At 44.8% G+C, this 17852-nt stretch overlaps 1 protein-coding gene across 1 annotated transcript in view; it reads right to left on the bottom strand.

Moving 5' to 3' along the window:
* The window catches only part of WNT11 (Wnt family member 11), a 95547-nt gene that overhangs the window by 44890 nt on the left and 32805 nt on the right, over positions 1-17852 (bottom strand). The window contains exon 3 of the mRNA XM_075592686.1: positions 3195-3430. Within this exon, the coding sequence (XP_075448801.1) occupies positions 3195-3430 (236 nt within the window). The remainder of the gene's footprint in view (positions 1-3194; positions 3431-17852) is intronic.

Below are 17852 nucleotides of genomic sequence, written 5' to 3'. Positions count from 1 at the left end.
TATTTAATTTATTTATGTATGCTAATGCAGTGTTTAATAATGGGCAAATAATCTATTATCCATATCTGGATAATAGTTATTTTGCCCATTACTGTACTGTATGGGTTTGGGCGGGGGGGGGTGAGGGGGGGCGTGTATTGATGTTATGTTTATTAAAATGTTTTTAAATATAAATTTCTTTAATAGTGTAGATGTGCAGGGGGTCTCCGGAGCTGAACCACATTGGTTTCAGGTCCAGAGACCCCCTGCTTCCCAAGATACAGGCCCCTTTATGGGGTGCAGTATCCCTCTGCATTGAAATGTCCCGCGTCACGTGACCGGGACAGTTCCTTGCATAGGAGATACCGGCACCCCATAAAGGTGCCTGTATCTCGGGAAGCAGGGGGTCCCTGGACCTGAAACCAATGCGGTTCAGCTCCGGAGACCCCCTGCACATGTACACTATGAAAGAAATTTATATTAAAATAAATAATTTTCGGGCGACATTTCCGCTGTGAGAAGCGGATCTCTCAGAGCCGCTCTCTCTGCAGCAGAAATGAATCGCCGGTTTAGGCCTTTTCAGATGCTCGATGCTCTCGCTGGCAGCAACTCACCCGTTTTGGGAATTTTGCTATCACAGGTAATCGAGGCTTTCTGAATACCGTGATAGCAACCCCCCAAAAAACGGCATTTTAAATGCCCTGGCGATAATTTTTATCAACCTTCTCTGAATGAGACCCAAAGTGTTTTTTCAGTTAGACCATAGATTCTGTTGTGTGTCTTCAGTGTGCAGCCACCACTAAGGTACACAACGAAATCTGAACTACCATTTTTATGCAATGAGCAGCATGAGAAGAGACGGAGCAGAATACACTGCTTTCCCTGTCTGTATGCCACAGCGCTCATTTAGAAGGTTCACTGCTACATGCTGAGAGGGTAATTTGATTGCCATCCAACTTCCTTTATTCTTGGCCTTTCTTCTAAGACTTTCAATATGTCCACCTGGAACACATGTCACATTGCTCTTTTAAACTCCCTCAGATGCTAATGCCATTTGGCCCTGATAGAGATAGACCTGACGCTCCTTAACCCCTTCAGTGTAAAGGGACAGGCACACATTAGGAGCATTTAATTAAGCATGTAATCACACAAGTAGTGCTATTATTTGTAAGGGAGGATGTCACAGCCATTATTATAAGAGGGGGAAATCCTTTGTCGTGCACATTTGTCTAGATTGTCAGAGTTTCAGCTCAACATAGAAATTGAGGCTGAACATTCAGCTTTATGTGAAATTCTTCACTAGATGAAATGCCCATGCTGTATTTTTACTGATTCAGCGGAAGATAAACACAAATTATATTTTACATTGGGAAAATTAATTACCGACTCCAGTAAATGGCAATCAGACCGCTCCTTGAATCAATATTCTATGGGGCTAATTTAGAGTTGGCTAACCACAGAGCAGTCATAGCACAAACTCATTGGGTGGGAGCAAAATGGCAGCTTGCACCACGAAAAAAAAAGACGCCGATTGGCCCATCCACTTCAAGCACCATAGGGACAGGATGCTTGTGTGAACAACCCCCATTAAAACCTTACAGTGAAATATCTGGCGCCCATATCAATACGTGGACATGCACTAGATTATCCAGAGTATCAACCTTATGTTTTCCACTTTGGAAAAACAGCAGTGCCATCTCCTCTACCACACAGAGCACGGGTCAAGCATTAATCACAACCGTGTTACTCCTGCCCCCAACAGGCTCAAGTGGCCAACTATCGTTATTAGATAATATTACTAGCTTAAAGTTTGTACACTAAAGTTGGAGTGCTATCCCGTAGCTCGATACTTTAGTTCAAAGAAACATTGCAATTGTAATAACAGGACAATGTATTCAATTCACAATACATGGGGCACGACTTCAGATACGTTCTTTACTGTTATGTAATGTATTAGCTGTTGATTTGGAAGGTGCTGGGTTAAGAACCAGTATGGATACAGGGTAAGTGCCAGCTCCCTGTGACTCACCTAGGACAAATCACATTATCTCTATTTCCCTCGGAAGGAATTTAATATTGTTTTTCTCTGGTAAAAATACAATCAGATATGTAGTACAAAATATTTCACAACAGTCAAAGTAAAAAAATAAGGTAACAACTGGAATCATTTTTCTACTGGATCAATACTGGGTACAACTAATGAAACCAGATGTTTCATTAACTTGTTAAAATAGCTTTTAGTTTATGGTGTTTTTTTTTGTAGGTGTGTACACCACATGTCAAATACAGGTGGCTAAAACCAAGTGCTATATTACACTGGGTGGAAATACAAAAGTATGCACACATGACAAATCTTTTGAGGTGGATATTTGTTTTTCCTTTTTGCATTTGGAAGCTATTCATTTAAAGAACAAGTCCGACACACTTACAACGTGATTCATTGGCAAGAGAACTTCAAGAGGACTTCCAAAGACACGTTGCCTACTGAAAGTATTGCCTATTACTTGATTTCAATTGTGAAGGCTTGGTAAGCAAAGCAGGAAGAGGCAAACCCGTGATGTTTATGTTGAGAAGTTAAGACGAGGCAGTATTTCTGCTTTGCCATTCCACGGATTTCTGAAAACATGTCACTCTTTAATGATTTACTCCCATAAAAAAGCAACCCTTGTAGATCTTTTTTAGTCCGTGCCAAGTCATTCAAGTGAAAGCCTCAATTAAATATTCATGTCTAGGGCAGGGGTGCTCAACTTCAGTCCTAAACCCACCCCAATAGGTCAGGTTTTCAGGATATCCTTGCTTCAGCGCAAGTGTCTCAGTCGAAAACTAAGCCTGTGATTGAGGCACCTGTGCTGAAGCTGGGATATCCTGAAAAATGTACCCGGGGTGGCTTGAGGACTGGTGTGGAGTACCCCTACTCTAGGTTAAACAGTGGATACAAGAAAATACAGCAACGGGTAAAACAAATGTAAATATAATAAATACTGCTACTTTAATTCAACGCTTTAACTACAGTGGCACAAACGTTACCATCAGGTATAGTAATATCCCAAACTGGTGGCGTGAGATGCATTTGGCACGTTGTGCTGGAATGCCGCTGAACTCATGTTATTATTACATCTTTTGGGAGCTGTACGGTTGTAAGGACATTGAGTGCATTATAGTGTTAAGAGATTTGAAAATAAGTATAGGATTAATATTTAATTGCCGGGTTTTACCTCTTTCTAAATCTTGTTGGAAGTTTGGTGCCAGCTCGATGGAGGTGCAATTCCATCTCATGTCTGAGAAAGCTTTAATGCAGGTTTTCTTCACCTCTTTTGCTGCCTGGATGATGGTTTGCATGAGTTCTAAATTGCTGCGACACAGCTGCATTTGAGAGGAGACCAGCCCTTCCAGCTGCTTGCAGTGCTGGGTCTGATTCAACGCGAGGGTTAATGGGGTCTTGGACAAAGCTCTGTGTGCAAAAAAAAAAATGACATGAACTGTAAAACATGACATGGAAATATCATCATCAAATGGTACATTTGTTAGACTTTGATTTGGTGTTTTAAAGCTGCAGTTCAAGCAATATCCTGCATGTGTGGGTTTTTTTAATAAATCAGTTCTGTAGTAAGAAAAAATACTTTTAGCATTTTCTGTTTTGAAAAAAACAACTTTGAAAGACCAATTTTCTTGTATTCTATTTTAACAAGCATGCTTGTTCCTATAGCAACCATTTACATTCCCCATATTTAAAGATGTCGCCAAACTTCGCCGATCAATAGACGGAGAACGAATTGACCGGCAGCTATGCAGTTCTTTAGGTAAGTAGAGATTGCCCAGATGAAACTATTATAGTAAAAAAAAAAACTAAAAAAAATAATAAACGGGAGCTTGAACTGCAGGTTTAAATGCATCCACTTGCAATTACTTATTATTACCATTAGCCCCTCATCAGTCTTGGCTTTGCAGATGAGAAATGTTGGTACGTCACACCAATCATGTCACTGCATAAAAGTTGCCCGGTGGCTTCTCCAAAGATACTGGACACAATGATGAAAGGTGCAACGCGCTAGACGATGGAGGAAGGTGCCCAGCCTCCTAGCAGCAGCCCTGCTCTCTCCCTGCTCAAGGAAATCCCTGCGCCTCCCCCCCAAGCTGCTCAGATCACTATGTCCAGAAAGCTCATACATGTCAGTATTACCTCTCATTGTTTACTGGACAGAGTGTCCAAATACAGGACAGTCTGGTTCTATACTGGACACCTGGCAACCCTAAAATGCATAAGGAATTTACACCTATTTAACCAAATAAATGTTGCAACGGTATAGTTACCATACTGGCATTAGTATGTGTGTCAAGCAAACCCGATGGTCTCCACACACAATGAATATGGTGCATGATGCCGATGCTTAACGTGCAATTCAAAGGAATAATGCATACAAGAGAAGAGAGAAGTGATTTCTCAAGGAGAAAACCCGCAGGAGACGCGTGTCTTAAATGTATCCCAAAGAAAACACACAGTGTATCATGTTCATTTTCCCTCAAAGTGACATCACTGTGTACATTTCTGCAGGGCCTTGGACCAGAATGTAAGACGTAGTGTACTTCTGTGCAGTGTATCTGAAAATGTAAAAATGAATGGATCACAATCAGCAGGTCCTGAATCGATCATGTAAATCCAGCTCAACCAATGTATGTTTTATTTCACCAGTTTTCATAAACACAGCCATATTTATGGAAGGCCTGAACAAAAGGTCTCAGTGAAGGGTTTCAATGTTGGTCCACAATAGCAGTCCATCATGGTTCAATGTCTGCACTGTCTGTATCTCATTACCATAGCAAGTCCCATCCCCATTAACGAAGGCTACATTTTTCTTCAGTTGTAACAGAGTTTGCATGTGGACAACCACACAGTCGCAGTCCTTTTACAAGAGCTTTCATGGTGACAAAAAATATCTTTACTCACATGCAAATATTTAAATAATACAACATTAAAAAAATACCACCTGTGAGCACATTCACATGTTTCAGACAGGTCCACAATCCTGCATTTCCTCATAATCACACAGTATACGGTGCTTCTACTGCAGCCAGGGATTCTGGGTAATGACATGCAAATAAGTACTCACAGTATGTCACGTTTTGCTTCTTTTTACCCACAATTAAAAGTATCTGTAGAAAGCATGAAAATCTTTCATCTTAGGCAACAAAAAGGCGATTGCTCTTAAAGCTGCACACCAAGAAATATCCTGTGTGTTATTTTGTTTTTGTTTTTAATAGTACAGTACTGATTTATGAGAGAATACTTGCAGCATTTTTTAAAACAATCCTGAATGACATTCTTAATGTATTACAAGGTAACAAGCATTTTTTTGTTTCTGGCACACCTCTTTTTTCCGCTCTCTAGCAGTGCGCTAATTGTATCTAGTGACTGCCTGGTCACATGATCTTCCCCACAGAACTTTGCATCTTTGCTCCTCTTCTGCTGTACTAACAGCCATTTAGTGAACCCACGAGCCGAAACAGCGCTGATCGATCACACGAGAATGGATCGATCAGCAACTTAGCTAATTACTTATCACTGCATGGATTGTATTGATGCACATATTAGGGGGGGGGGGGAGGGGAGGGAAACACTGCAGCCTGGACTACTGCGTTAAAACATTTTGTTTAGCATAGTTCCAATACCAATATTCAACATACTGTTTGATATTAATGTAGCATCCTCATTGTTTCCCCCCCTGACTGGCACATAAGTCCTGGTAAGAGCAGGCAGTGCTAGAGTTAATAATTAGCTGGTGACATCACATCTCCTCAGTTGCTGAGTGTAGCAAATTATAGGCACAAGTCTGGGCTTGTGAAGCTGCTAAAAGAGGGGGGGGATAGTTTGTCTCATCCTGCAGTAGGTCTAAGTGGGTTCTGCAATAGACAGTTAGTTGTTCCCTCACCTAGGGAAGTGCCAGTTCATCCCTCACCTAGGGGTGAATGTGTAGAGTACCTGGGTGTCCCAAGCTCCTGGGTTGAACAGCCAATGGCCAGAGAAGAGTGCAAGACCTTCCCTAGTAAGCAAGAAGGAGTATTCTGGATACAGGGTATAGGGACTAGGACACCAAAAGGAGAACGCTCTTGCAGAGGAGGTTGGGGGAGCCAACGCCTGGCTAGGTGTGGAATTGAGGTGGTACTAGAAGCTAAGGCCTGATCAGAAGTATTCATTGGGAAGGGTCTAATATGAAAATGCCCTAAGGAGATTTGTACAGCTGGAAACCCTGTGTATTGATACTGAGGGTATGGTGACCAATGAGAGTAACTATACCGAGATAGTGTCTGTGATACAGCAGTGAGATTTATGTGCTTGCCTATCCAATAATCATCTTAAGTTACAAAAGAGATCCTGGCACCTGTTTCTGTGTTCCTGCACCATCACCACTACTGTCACCCCCCTTACCACCTTGGCCTGAATCTGCGCGGAAAAGACCCTGAGATCACAGGTACTTGACTGGGAAGCTGACACTCTAATCCTTCCAGGAGAGGGTTGGACCTCGGTTTCAGACTAAAATACATTATCTACCTATGTACAACCTACCCCCTGCAGCTGGGGGGGGGGGGTGTAGGGGTGTTACATTAAGATATTGATATTCAGTATAAGCAAATATTAAGTATGTATATCCTTTATATAGCGCTGTAAGATATGTGTGCAGAGATTCATATAATGGAGACCGATTAGGGTGAACTTATATCTTGGCTTTATTCAGCCTGTTCCTTTATCCAGGGAAAACATACAAAAACATCAAAATAACACCCCCCCCCCCCCCTTTTGTAAGGGCTAACTTACTTCTCCAGACCCTGTCTGCAGTACTGGAGGGATATTCCCATTACCAGCCTATCACTCCAAAGTCTCAGGAAGTACCTTAAGCAGGTGGCCCTCCATGTCAGTCTCTGGCAGGTTCCTGGGTCCTCTGGTCCAGGAAATGTAGGTGTCTGGATGTCTTCATCTCAGCACACCTTTGTGCTCAAGACAGTGTCTGTATGCAGGCTTCTCTGCTTTCCTGTGTCAGCCCAATTGTGAACTCAGGAATCTCCTGTGTCGCATATGAGGCTTTTTACAGAGCTCTCATTAGTCCAGGTGGAGACTAGTTAATTGAGTGGCTGCAATTAACTATCTCTCTGATGGATTATCAGAGCCCTGAGGCTGCTTTATTTAAACAGGGATAAGTCCCTGTTACAAGCGCCATCTATTTACATAGCGCTGCAGAGCAGTAATCCACGTGACATAATAATATACTGCAACATATAATTGGAATAAAGCACTTGAGACATAAAAGTAATAATTAGGAAAAGGATTACCTGGCCCGAAGAGCTAACAATCTAAGTGGTAAGTAGGAAAAACATACAGAGAAAGCAGGAGGGTCTTCTGGTAAGTGCGTCTGCAAGAGGCCAAGGTCAGTGCTTGTGAGATGTATAGTAACAGCCATGGAACTACCTATATACTTTGTTAAAGAGCTGTGTTTTAAGATGGGTCTAAAAGGTAGACAGGGAGGGTGCCTGTCGGATATTGAGGGGAAGGGCATTTCAGAAGTGTGGGGCAATGAGTAAGAAAGGTTTCAGGAGGGAGAGGGCTTTAGATACAAAAAGGGTAGACCGAAGACATGCTTGAGCAGAATGCAAGAATCGAGATGGTGTATAGTGAGAACTTTGAGTTGAGATGTAAGGAGGGGCAGAAGAGTGTATAGCCTTAAAAGTGAGGAGGATAATTTTGTGTGTAATACGGGATTTGAAAGGAAGTCAGGAGAGTGATTTCAGCAGGAGACGCTGTCCTGGAACCAGATTTCATATTCTCTGTCTCCCTTTGCAGCTCATGGGATTCATTTCTCCCAAGTTCAGCTGCCTGCTATTTTCCCTGTCCCAGCAGCTAGCTGCATGTGAATAGGCCACATTATTGTTACATGTTGTTTACACAGCCTGTGTTGGTTGCCTGCAATCTCCTATTCTCCTAGCTGAGAGTGGGCTATTCCTACCCCCCTGTCCTTGCTGACAGTTAGTATAGTCTCACTTCCCTTCTAGCTTGTCCCTTGCTCCTCACTTCCTTTTCACCCTGGACTCTGAGTGAGTAACTACCTGCTATTTACCCCAGCAAGGCCTTTCTGTTTTACACTGCTTTATCCTTGATACACTGCACTTCAGACAGAGAAGAACTCTCTACCCACACTACTGTACATCTGCAAGTACCCTTTCTTCCTGTGATTTTCCCTCAATAAAATTAAGAAAGACAAAGGACTTGTTGTGCTTGGAAGAGGGAAGGCATGAGTTAAGCTTACTGGAATCATTCATACATCATTCGTGACCCTGGTTCCAGGAAAGTAAAACAGAGACCGTGTGTTGGGGAATCACACAGGAGCTGCTACTCAAAGACTTTATGCTAATACAGAATAGTCTCTGCACCCCAGGACAAGCAAGCAGCTTTACACTGCCAGACAGGGCAGCAGACTTTATACAGCAAACTGCACACAGCCTGCAGCCTTACAAACAAGCAAGCAGATTTACACTGCTCACAGAGCCTGCAACTTCACACAAGGCACTGCAGTCAGACAGTGCATCTTACACAGAACCTTGATTGCCTTTTCTGTTTGAGTCTCCCTCTGCACAGCCCCATAGTGAGGAGCTAACATCTCACCTACCCCCTGCGCACGTCCCCACGGCTAGCGCCACCAAGGGCCATGCCGCCGGACACCCGCCAGGACACGGGTCAGAGCCACCGGACACCTGTGAGTACAGCTACCCCTACGCTGAACGCTGCAGGACACCACTCGGCATCATCTGAGACAGTCACCCATCGCTGATGCAGGTAACATACCGCACGCCACATGCACTGGCTAAAGGCCTACACACACCTACAGCATGGCAGAACTCAGATCCTCACCAGACATCACGCAGGAGAGTGACCACTCAGACGCAGAGACCACCGCGCAACTGCAACAGGCGCAGGCAGATGCAAGGCCTAAACGGATAGTCACACTGACACAAATGGCCCGCAAAAAATATGAGGCTGACATTGAAGCGCACCGCGCCAAGTTAGAAAAGGCCTGGGAAAGAACCGCACTAGAGTTACGCAATGTTGTTAGCATTGGCGATAATGCACAACAGCTCGCGCAGGAAATTATTCAAATAAAGTCTAACCACTCGTGCTACCAAGGGCTGTCAGAGACATACATCACCTACTTGACCAGAGCCAGCACCGACGAAAGCCTGCAAGAAAGAGACTTACAAAATAACATTGACCTTACACGTGACAGCCGCGTGCGGACCGCTATCACAGACGTGCAAAGCGTGAGAAAAGAGCTCCTCCTGGAGACCGCATCGCAGCGCTCCAGCACATCAAGGCACTCATCAAGGTCTGCAAAATCAGTGCAATCCAACGCGTCCAGCGCCAGCGCAAGTGCTACCAAGGCGCGAGCAGAGGCCGCACGTGCCAGGGCCGAATATAGTCGGAGAGAGGCAGCCGTAAGGGCAGAAAGAGCACGCATAGAAGAGGAGGAGCAAACAGCCGCCGCTAATGTCGCAGCTACTGCCGCTGCTACTGCCGCAGCCACTACGCGTAGGAAAGCCGAATTTGATGCGGAACTAGAGGCACTTAGGGGCCTATGCAGAGAGCAGCGCTATTTCGAAATTCGCCATTTTTTGGAGAAAATCGCGCAGAAAGCAGCAGAAAATGGCGAGTTCCGAAAAACGCGCCAATTTTTCTTTTCTATTTGTAAAACTCGCCTCGCGGCTGGCGAGAACCTCAATCTCGCCAGTTTTAAAAATATCCGTATGCAGAGAGGCGCGAACGGCATCTAGCGGCTGTTGGCGCCAATAAAATGGCGCGATTGTCTCCGTTTTGCCTCGCCAGAAAAAACTGCCGCTCGCGGCCATTGCAAAGGGAAAAAAAAAGGCGCGAATTTGTGTTAACACATTTCTGAAGCGCGCATCTCGCCAATTTAAACTCGCCACACGCATCCATGTTAAACATAGCAGAATTCGCACTTTTCTGCATATGGAGATTAAAACTCTCCAAAAAAGCTACTTTTTAATAAATTCGCCAATTTTAAAATTCGCTGCTCTCTGCATAGGCCCCTTAATCAAGAGAAGGAAGCCACCACCATAGCCCAAGCTGAAGTCCTAGAAGCAGCCGTGCAACAGGACGGCGGGGAGCAACCATACAGACGGATAGCCTCAGAGGATCCAGTCCAACGCACCGAAGACTACGTAAGGAGCCTCTTCAGTGTAAACACCAGCGCACCATCTCAACACGAAGGGAGTGACTCCACAGACGCCGAAGACTCGCTAGGTTCAAGTGGAGAAGTCGCTGTTCCCTTAAGGGTACACGCTATCTGGGACCGCCACAGCCGCAACAGTGATCCACACACCAGTGCGCACACGGATGCGCTACAACAGGCTCGCAATCCAGGTACACCCACACGGGAAAACACAGCCCCTCATACTGACCAGCAGTCATCACGCCAAGAAAGAGGTGACCGCATTGACCCTCCCAGCAACTACCTCAGAACGTGACCAACACGCCGATGCCTCAGGCCTGACAGACATGGCCAAGTATATGATCCGGCGCGACCTGATGCAAACAGGACATACCAACTTTGACGACCGTCCCGAGAACTACCGTATGTGGAAGTTCGCGTTCAAGGACGCAATCAAGAGCCTGGACGTCTCAGCTAGGGAAGAACTCAGACTGCTAGCCAAATGGTTGGGAAAAGAATCCATGGAACACGCGAAAAGACTCGGGGCAGCAAATGCGAACCACCTCCAAGTAGGTCTTGACCTAGTATGGGAAAGGCTAGAAGAGTGTTACGGCAGCCCCGAAGCAATCGAAGATGCGCTCTTTAAATGAGTTGACAGCTTTCCCAAGATCACAGCTAAAGACTACTTGAAGTTACTAGAACTCGGGGACCTGCTACAGGAGCTGAAGTCTGCGGGAACAGACCATTCCTTGACAGGTCTCAATGTCCTAAACTCGGCTCGCGGAGTGAGACCCATCTTGGAGAAGCTACCTTACAACCTCCAAGGAAGATGGATTTCACAAGGCTCCAAATACAAAAAGGAGAAGCAAGTCGCCTTCCCCCCATTCTCATTCTTCTTGAGCTTCATCCACGAAGCGGCAAGGACAAGGAATGATCCCAGTTTCATCTTGGGTGCGCAAACCACATACAGTGCAAGCATCCTGAGGAATGAGAGACCAGTGGCGAGATACGGTAACACTCAAACACCCATCTCGGTCCACAGGACGGACGTGTCCCCCACGACCCAAACTACTCCCGATCAGTCGGTCGCCAGAGACGAGGAACCAAGGGACCCAAAATGGGAATGTCCCATACACAAGAAGCCACACCCACTTAACAGGTGCTTTGGGTTCAGGATGAAGTCCCTAGAGGAACGCAAGAAGTTTCTCGGAGAATTCGGAGTTTGCTTCAGGTGCTGCGGTTCCACAACTCACCTAGCCAGAGACTGTAAAGAAGACATCAAATGTGTAGTGTGCAAAAGTGACAAGCACGTAACATCGCTACATCCAGAGGCGCTGACACCCCACCAACTCAACAACCCATCCTCCATAGTGGAGCATGGCGGGGAGGAAGGAGGAGAGCCAGCATCTGTCACGTCTCAGTGCACCGAGGTTTGCAGAAAAGGAAGTGACAAAATATCCTGCTCCAAAATATGCCTTGTCGCAGTGCACCCCCAGGGTCAACCTGAGAAGGCTATCCGGATATATGCAATTCTCGACGATCAAAGTAACAGATCATTGGCGAAGACGGAATTCTTCAACTTATTCAACTCACAAGACAATGCCTCACCCTACACCCTCAGAACCTGTGCAGGGTCAACTGAGACAACAGGGAAAAGAGCAAGCGGCTACATCATACGTTCAGTGGATAACAGAGTGAAGATAGCTCTCCCCACCCTCATCGAGTGCAACTACATGGCTGCAAACAGGGATGAGATTCTGACACCAGACGTGGCACGTCATCACCCGCACCTCAGAGGAATAGCCAACTACATCCCGCCGGTAGAACAAGGCGCCAAGATCTTGCTACTGCTCGGTAGGGACATCTTGAGGGTGCACAAAGTCCGTAAGCAGCGTAATGGACCCCACAATGCACCATTCGCCCAAAGACTTGACCTAGGATGGGTGATAGTGGGCAACATGTGCACTGACAAAGGACACGAACCTATGTCAACGCCCGCAGAACGGTGATAACAGAATGTGGACACACATCCCTCTCTGAACCAAGTCTTGGCCATCTCCAAGTGACAGGAAGGCCAAGTGAAGAGAAGAGACAAGGTCGTAGTCCGGAGACCAACAAAAACATCTTCGCGTCAGAGGGATGTGACAATGGCCTAGGATGCTCAGTAGTCCAGACAGCTAAGGATGTTGAGTCGACTCCACTGAAGGAAGAAAGTAACCTCACAAAGGTGACCGACAAAGGGATCGTCCAAAAGACAATAAACAATCGGACGGTCCTCCCGCTAGCAATGGCGCGGCTAAGACGTACAGTTGTTCCTCTCCGCAGAATACCAAGTGGCAAAGCAGCCAGCTGCCACGGCTGGCATAGCCGCAAAAGATTGTGCCCTGCAGGTGAAGCCACAGTGGCAAAAAGACTGTCCTCTCACACGTCAAAAAAGAGACAGTCTCAGAGACATTTAACAAAGGGATTTACAAGGACAAAAGAGACTGTTCCTCGTCATGTCCAGGGAGAAAACAACCTCCTGACGGCAGTTAACAAAGAGACACAAAGGCGTATCACCAAAATACGTGGAGACGTTCTCGTGCAAGAGGAATGCACCAATGACCTAGGGTGCACAGCGTTCCAGACAACAAGGGACGGTAACAAACAAGTACCGTCGATGGAAGATGGAGAATTCCGGAAGTTAATGGATGAGAAGCTCTTCAAGGACAGATCGGGCAGTTGGGTGACCCCGCTACCATTCCATTCACCAAGAAGATGCCGCCCAAACAACAAAGGACACGCAACCTCTAGGCTCACTTCGCTGCGCTGCGACCTACAAAGGAAACCGGAGACCAAACATAATTTTGTGGTCTTCATCCAGAAGACATTCCTTAGCGACCACGCAAAGCCAGCACCTCTGTTATGGATTACAGGTAGCATACGGTATATATAGCATAATTGTTATAGGTTACAGGTAGCAAATGGTACATATATAGTATAATCATATGTCTTAGTACAGTTTAGAGGATACTGTCAGAATATTAGCTATTTTTCTTGTTCTGGAAATAATATCAGTTACCAGCATTTTTGCAGTTAGGATTTCTTTGTTCTGCTAAGAAGTGGCCAGGATATAGTGTTGGGACATATGTCGTTGGGAGGCAGGTACTTACGCATAAAAGCAGAAGTTGTTTGAGCTATAAACACGATGTGGTCAAACTGTAAATGCCAGTAAGACACGTCATCAGCCACAGATAATGCTCCTTGTACACCGCATATCACATGTCACGAAAAGAACAGTAGACACATACACTGGCGACACACTTTATTCGAGCTCGGCTAGTCCCACGAATTCGGGTATACCCGGGTGTATTGAGGTTTGTGACTGTTTTCTGCCCGGGTGCATTGAGGTATTTTCCAGGCAGGGATTGAAGCATTTTATTCCCGCTGGCTGCAATACTGCACAGTATATATATATATATACTGCATTACAATTCATGAATTTATGCCATCTGGTAGACACGCGAAGCATTGCAGCCTATTAAATCCTAATCATTATCATTTAACAGATCAGCCGCCCGTCAGCCAGGCATGAACCCAGGCTGGGAAGGCAAACGCAACGGGGCTTGTCAGAGGTGAGGAGCGGCGCATTCCAGGTATCTGCCAGGTACATACTGGGTATTTGCTCGAATAAAGTGTGTCGGTGCAGTAATATAAGGTGAGCGTGACACCTTATTGGGAGAACCGAAGTGGCGAGCCACACTGAGACGAGACTAAGTGAGACTGGCGTGACCTATCATAATATCTTGGGGTTCGTGAGTATGACAGGCATACTAAATAAATAATCTTTGCATAGTTAGAAATGGATTGTTAACTGTTAGCTGTTAGCTTACTGTTAGCTCATTCTTTGCAATTTTGCTTATGATGTTTTCTGGTTATTTTGTTGTATTACAATAAACAACAAACCTTATCTTATACAAACTCTGAGTGACATTTCTTTATAATAATCTCACAATACCCTGACACATAAAGGGTGTGAGACTGAGAGTTCTGCAGGTGAAACATCGCGATGAGTGCTCCTGCTTAGTGCAGAATATAACTTATCACGAGGCATTACCTGGGAGAAGAAAGTTTGGCATCGAGCCCAGATTACCTCCACTGAAGGAAGGTGAAGAATGCTGGTACCTTCAATCATCTGGGGTCTACCACCCTCAGTAACCCGATCAAATCCGGGTAGTGTTCAGCTCCAGCGCTCAGCACCAGGGAGTCTCCCTGAACGACGCCCTCTTCACTGGACCAGACTTGACAACCAGTCTTCCAGGAGTGTTGATCCGCTTCCGCAAGGAGCCAAAAGCCATCTTCTTCTCCCAAACGCCAGGTGATAGAGCGACAGGCTACCACGATTGGCATACCTACAAGGGGATGCACTCTGTAGGTGAAACTACAGAGACAAAAGTACTGTTCTTCCATAAGTTTGAAAAGAAACAGGACCAGAGACTTTTGCAAAAGACATTGTGGTGCACCCAGCTAACCTGGACCGGTGCATCCGCTTGGCATCCTTTGCCAAAGAACCTTGGCCAAGGGACTTTGGAACCAGTGATACCGGCCGGTGTCACATCGCTATGTGGACATGAACTTTGCATTGTTATGTTTGTTGTACTGCACATATGTTCCACATATTCCAAGAATATAGTGGTATCTCCAGATACCAGACGGGGAGTGTCATGGAACCAGATTCCATATTCTCTGTCTCCCTTTGCAGCTCATGGGATTCATTTCTCCCTAGTTAAGCTGCCTGCTATTTTCCCTGTCCCAGCAGCTAGCTGCATGTGAATAGGCAACATTATTGTTACATGTTGTTTACACAGCCTGTGTTGGTTGCCTGCAATCTCCTATTCTCCTAGCTGAGAGTGGGCTATTCCTACCCCCCTGTCCTTGCTGACAGCTAGTATAGTCTCACTTCCCTTCTAGTGTGACCCTTGCTCCTCACTTCCTTTTCACCCTGGACTCTGAGTGAGTAACTGCCTGCTATTTACCCCTGCAAGGCCTTTCTGTTTTACACTGCTTTATCCTTGATACACTGCACTTCAGACAGAGAAGCACTCTCTACCTACAATACATCTGCAAGTACCCTTTCTTCCTGTGATTTTCCCTCAATAAAATTAAGAAAGACAAAGGACTTGTTGTGTTTGGAAGAGGGACGGCATGAGTTAAGCTTACTGGAATCATTCATACATCATTCGTGACCCTGGTTCCAGGAAAGACGCTAAGACAGATTTAGGCAAAACTAAAGTGATTCTAGCAGCAGTGTCTAGGACAGATTGAAGGGGCGACAGGTGACAGGAGAGTTTTAGCAGTAGACAAACAGAGGAAAAAGTGTAACTTTGCAATGTTATGGAGAAAAAAATAACAAGTTTTAGCTACATTGTGAATGTGAGAAGAGAATGTCAGGGAGGAGTCAAAATGTGACCCCTAGGCAGCGTGCTTGTGCTACTGGGTGTATGATAGTACTCCAATAGTAATCTAGAAGGGTGCAGTAAGGCTAGGTTTAGGAGGAAGTATGAGGAGCTCTGTCTTTGACATGTTAAGTTTGAGTCGGTGGAGGGCCATTCAGAGACTTTGGTCTGTACAGCAGGTGTAAGGTCAGGAGTTGAAAAGTAAATGTGTGCATCATCAGCATAGAGGTGATATTTGAACCCAACAGATAAGAAGGTCACCTAGAGAGTGTGTTTAAAGAGAAGAGGTCCCAGGACAGAGCCATGGATAACACCCACAGTGAGACTGACAGAGGTGGAGGCGGTGTTAGCAAACGAGAGGTAAGAGAAAAGTCAGGGTAGAGCTCTGTTACGGATACCAAGAGTATGGAGAATGTGAAGGAGAAGAGGTGGTCAACAGTATCAAAGACTGCAAAATGAGCAGTGTAATGACCTTTGTCTTTGGCAGCATGGAGGTCATTAGTTATTTTAGAGAGGCCTGTTTCGGTGATATGAGTAGTGCGGAAGCAAGATTGGAGAGAATAGGTGGTGAGAAAATGGAGCAAGTGAGAGGGTACAAGATGGAAACTTCTTGTTGTGTGTGTGCCCATGGTACATAGCGAAGTGTTTAGGCAGAATAAGTTTATTAATAGGTTCAGAATCAATTAATAATGTTTTTAAATCAGTGGTTTGGCCTTTTTTATGCCTTCGATAGCTTAGGGCCTACACAATAAGGCTTAACCAAGGCAAAGAGCCAGAGAGACATGGGGTTCAAGATGGAGAACCCCATATAAGAGGCTGCATGGAGGAGCCACCCACCATAGCCTTTTAAAAACTGGATAATGAGCAAATTATAGGTGTCAGTCATTTATTTTAGCTTTTAATGTCCATGATATGTATCAAATGCTAAATTCAACGCAGTAGTATTATCAAAAATAACTTCAACCGTAATCTCATCTCGGCAGTAAAACATTTCTATTTCGGCTCAGTGGTAGTCCCTTCGTATAAACATTCTCTGCTGGTTTTGTTTACATTTATTGTACCGCCTTCCTTCTCAGAACGAATTCTATGTACAGGGTTGCGTACACTATCTATTTATGGGCGTATGATTAACAAATATTATATTTATTATTGTTCTTATTAATAATAAACGTATTATATAGCACCAACCATGTAGGTAGAGCATTCAAAATATACATTAGTTTAAAGGGGATGCATAAAACAATACTGTGATAAACACGAAAAGCACGAAACTATACATAAGGAAAAAAGGAAATCCATCATCAAAGAGCTTGCAATAGAAATCTCTGTGGATTAATGTAAAGAAATCAGGGTCAATCTGTACTACCAACAAAATGGAAATGCTAATATGATAATGTGCAGTAAAGTATTCTGCACGTTGAATTATATGTAACCATAATTAAATGTAAATGGTTAGTCAATGCCATCAATCACCATGATAATTGTGTTAGTACTAAGTTCGGAAAATATTACAGGTGCTTTCCAAGTAAACTACCCCTTTTTTCAGCTTAGCTGGGTAAGCAGGGGGGTCTCTGGGTCTGAACCATGTTAATTTGAGCTCTGCTTCCCGATCCCCTAACTACAAAGGTCCTGCTGTTTACTTTCCAGTTCTTAAATCTCCCATCGCACGCTGGCCAATAGGAAGCCGCGACGCAAAACCCGAGAGTTTTACAACTCCATTTTGTTTCCCCAGCATAGGACGGTACAGAGGTTACCTACAAAAGGTAAGTATCTCGGGAAGCAGGGGGTCCCCAGGGATTAAATCAATGTGGTTCAGCTCCAGAGACCCTCTGCTTCCAACCATTGGCGAAAATAAAAAATGGATAGGCAGAACCACACTTGTAAGCTACACTTCCCTCATAAGAAATAAGATATGCAAAAAAGCATAATTTTAGAAACCAGTAGCGTTAAAAAAAATGATCAACTTGAAAAACTTTATTCAGTTAAGTTTAAGTAACATTACTGTATGTAATCCTCCCTGCCCAGCTATCCAGGGAGATTACATCGGTGTGATATGTATATGGCTACTCCGCATGGTATACCGTGACTCTGGGCGCTGGAATTCAGGTGGCTGGGCGATGAGGAAGCAAGGTTGTATAACAATGGGCACCAGGAACTTTTATAATACAACTCTCATTTATTTGTGTCCAAGCACAGGGACCGCTCATTCATATATTAACAACCTTAT

This window comes from Ascaphus truei, chromosome 3 (genome assembly GCF_040206685.1).
Source record: "Ascaphus truei isolate aAscTru1 chromosome 3, aAscTru1.hap1, whole genome shotgun sequence".
Classification (NCBI taxonomy): domain Eukaryota; kingdom Metazoa; phylum Chordata; class Amphibia; order Anura; family Ascaphidae; genus Ascaphus; species Ascaphus truei.
This window is presented reverse-complemented; position numbering and strand designations above follow the sequence as displayed.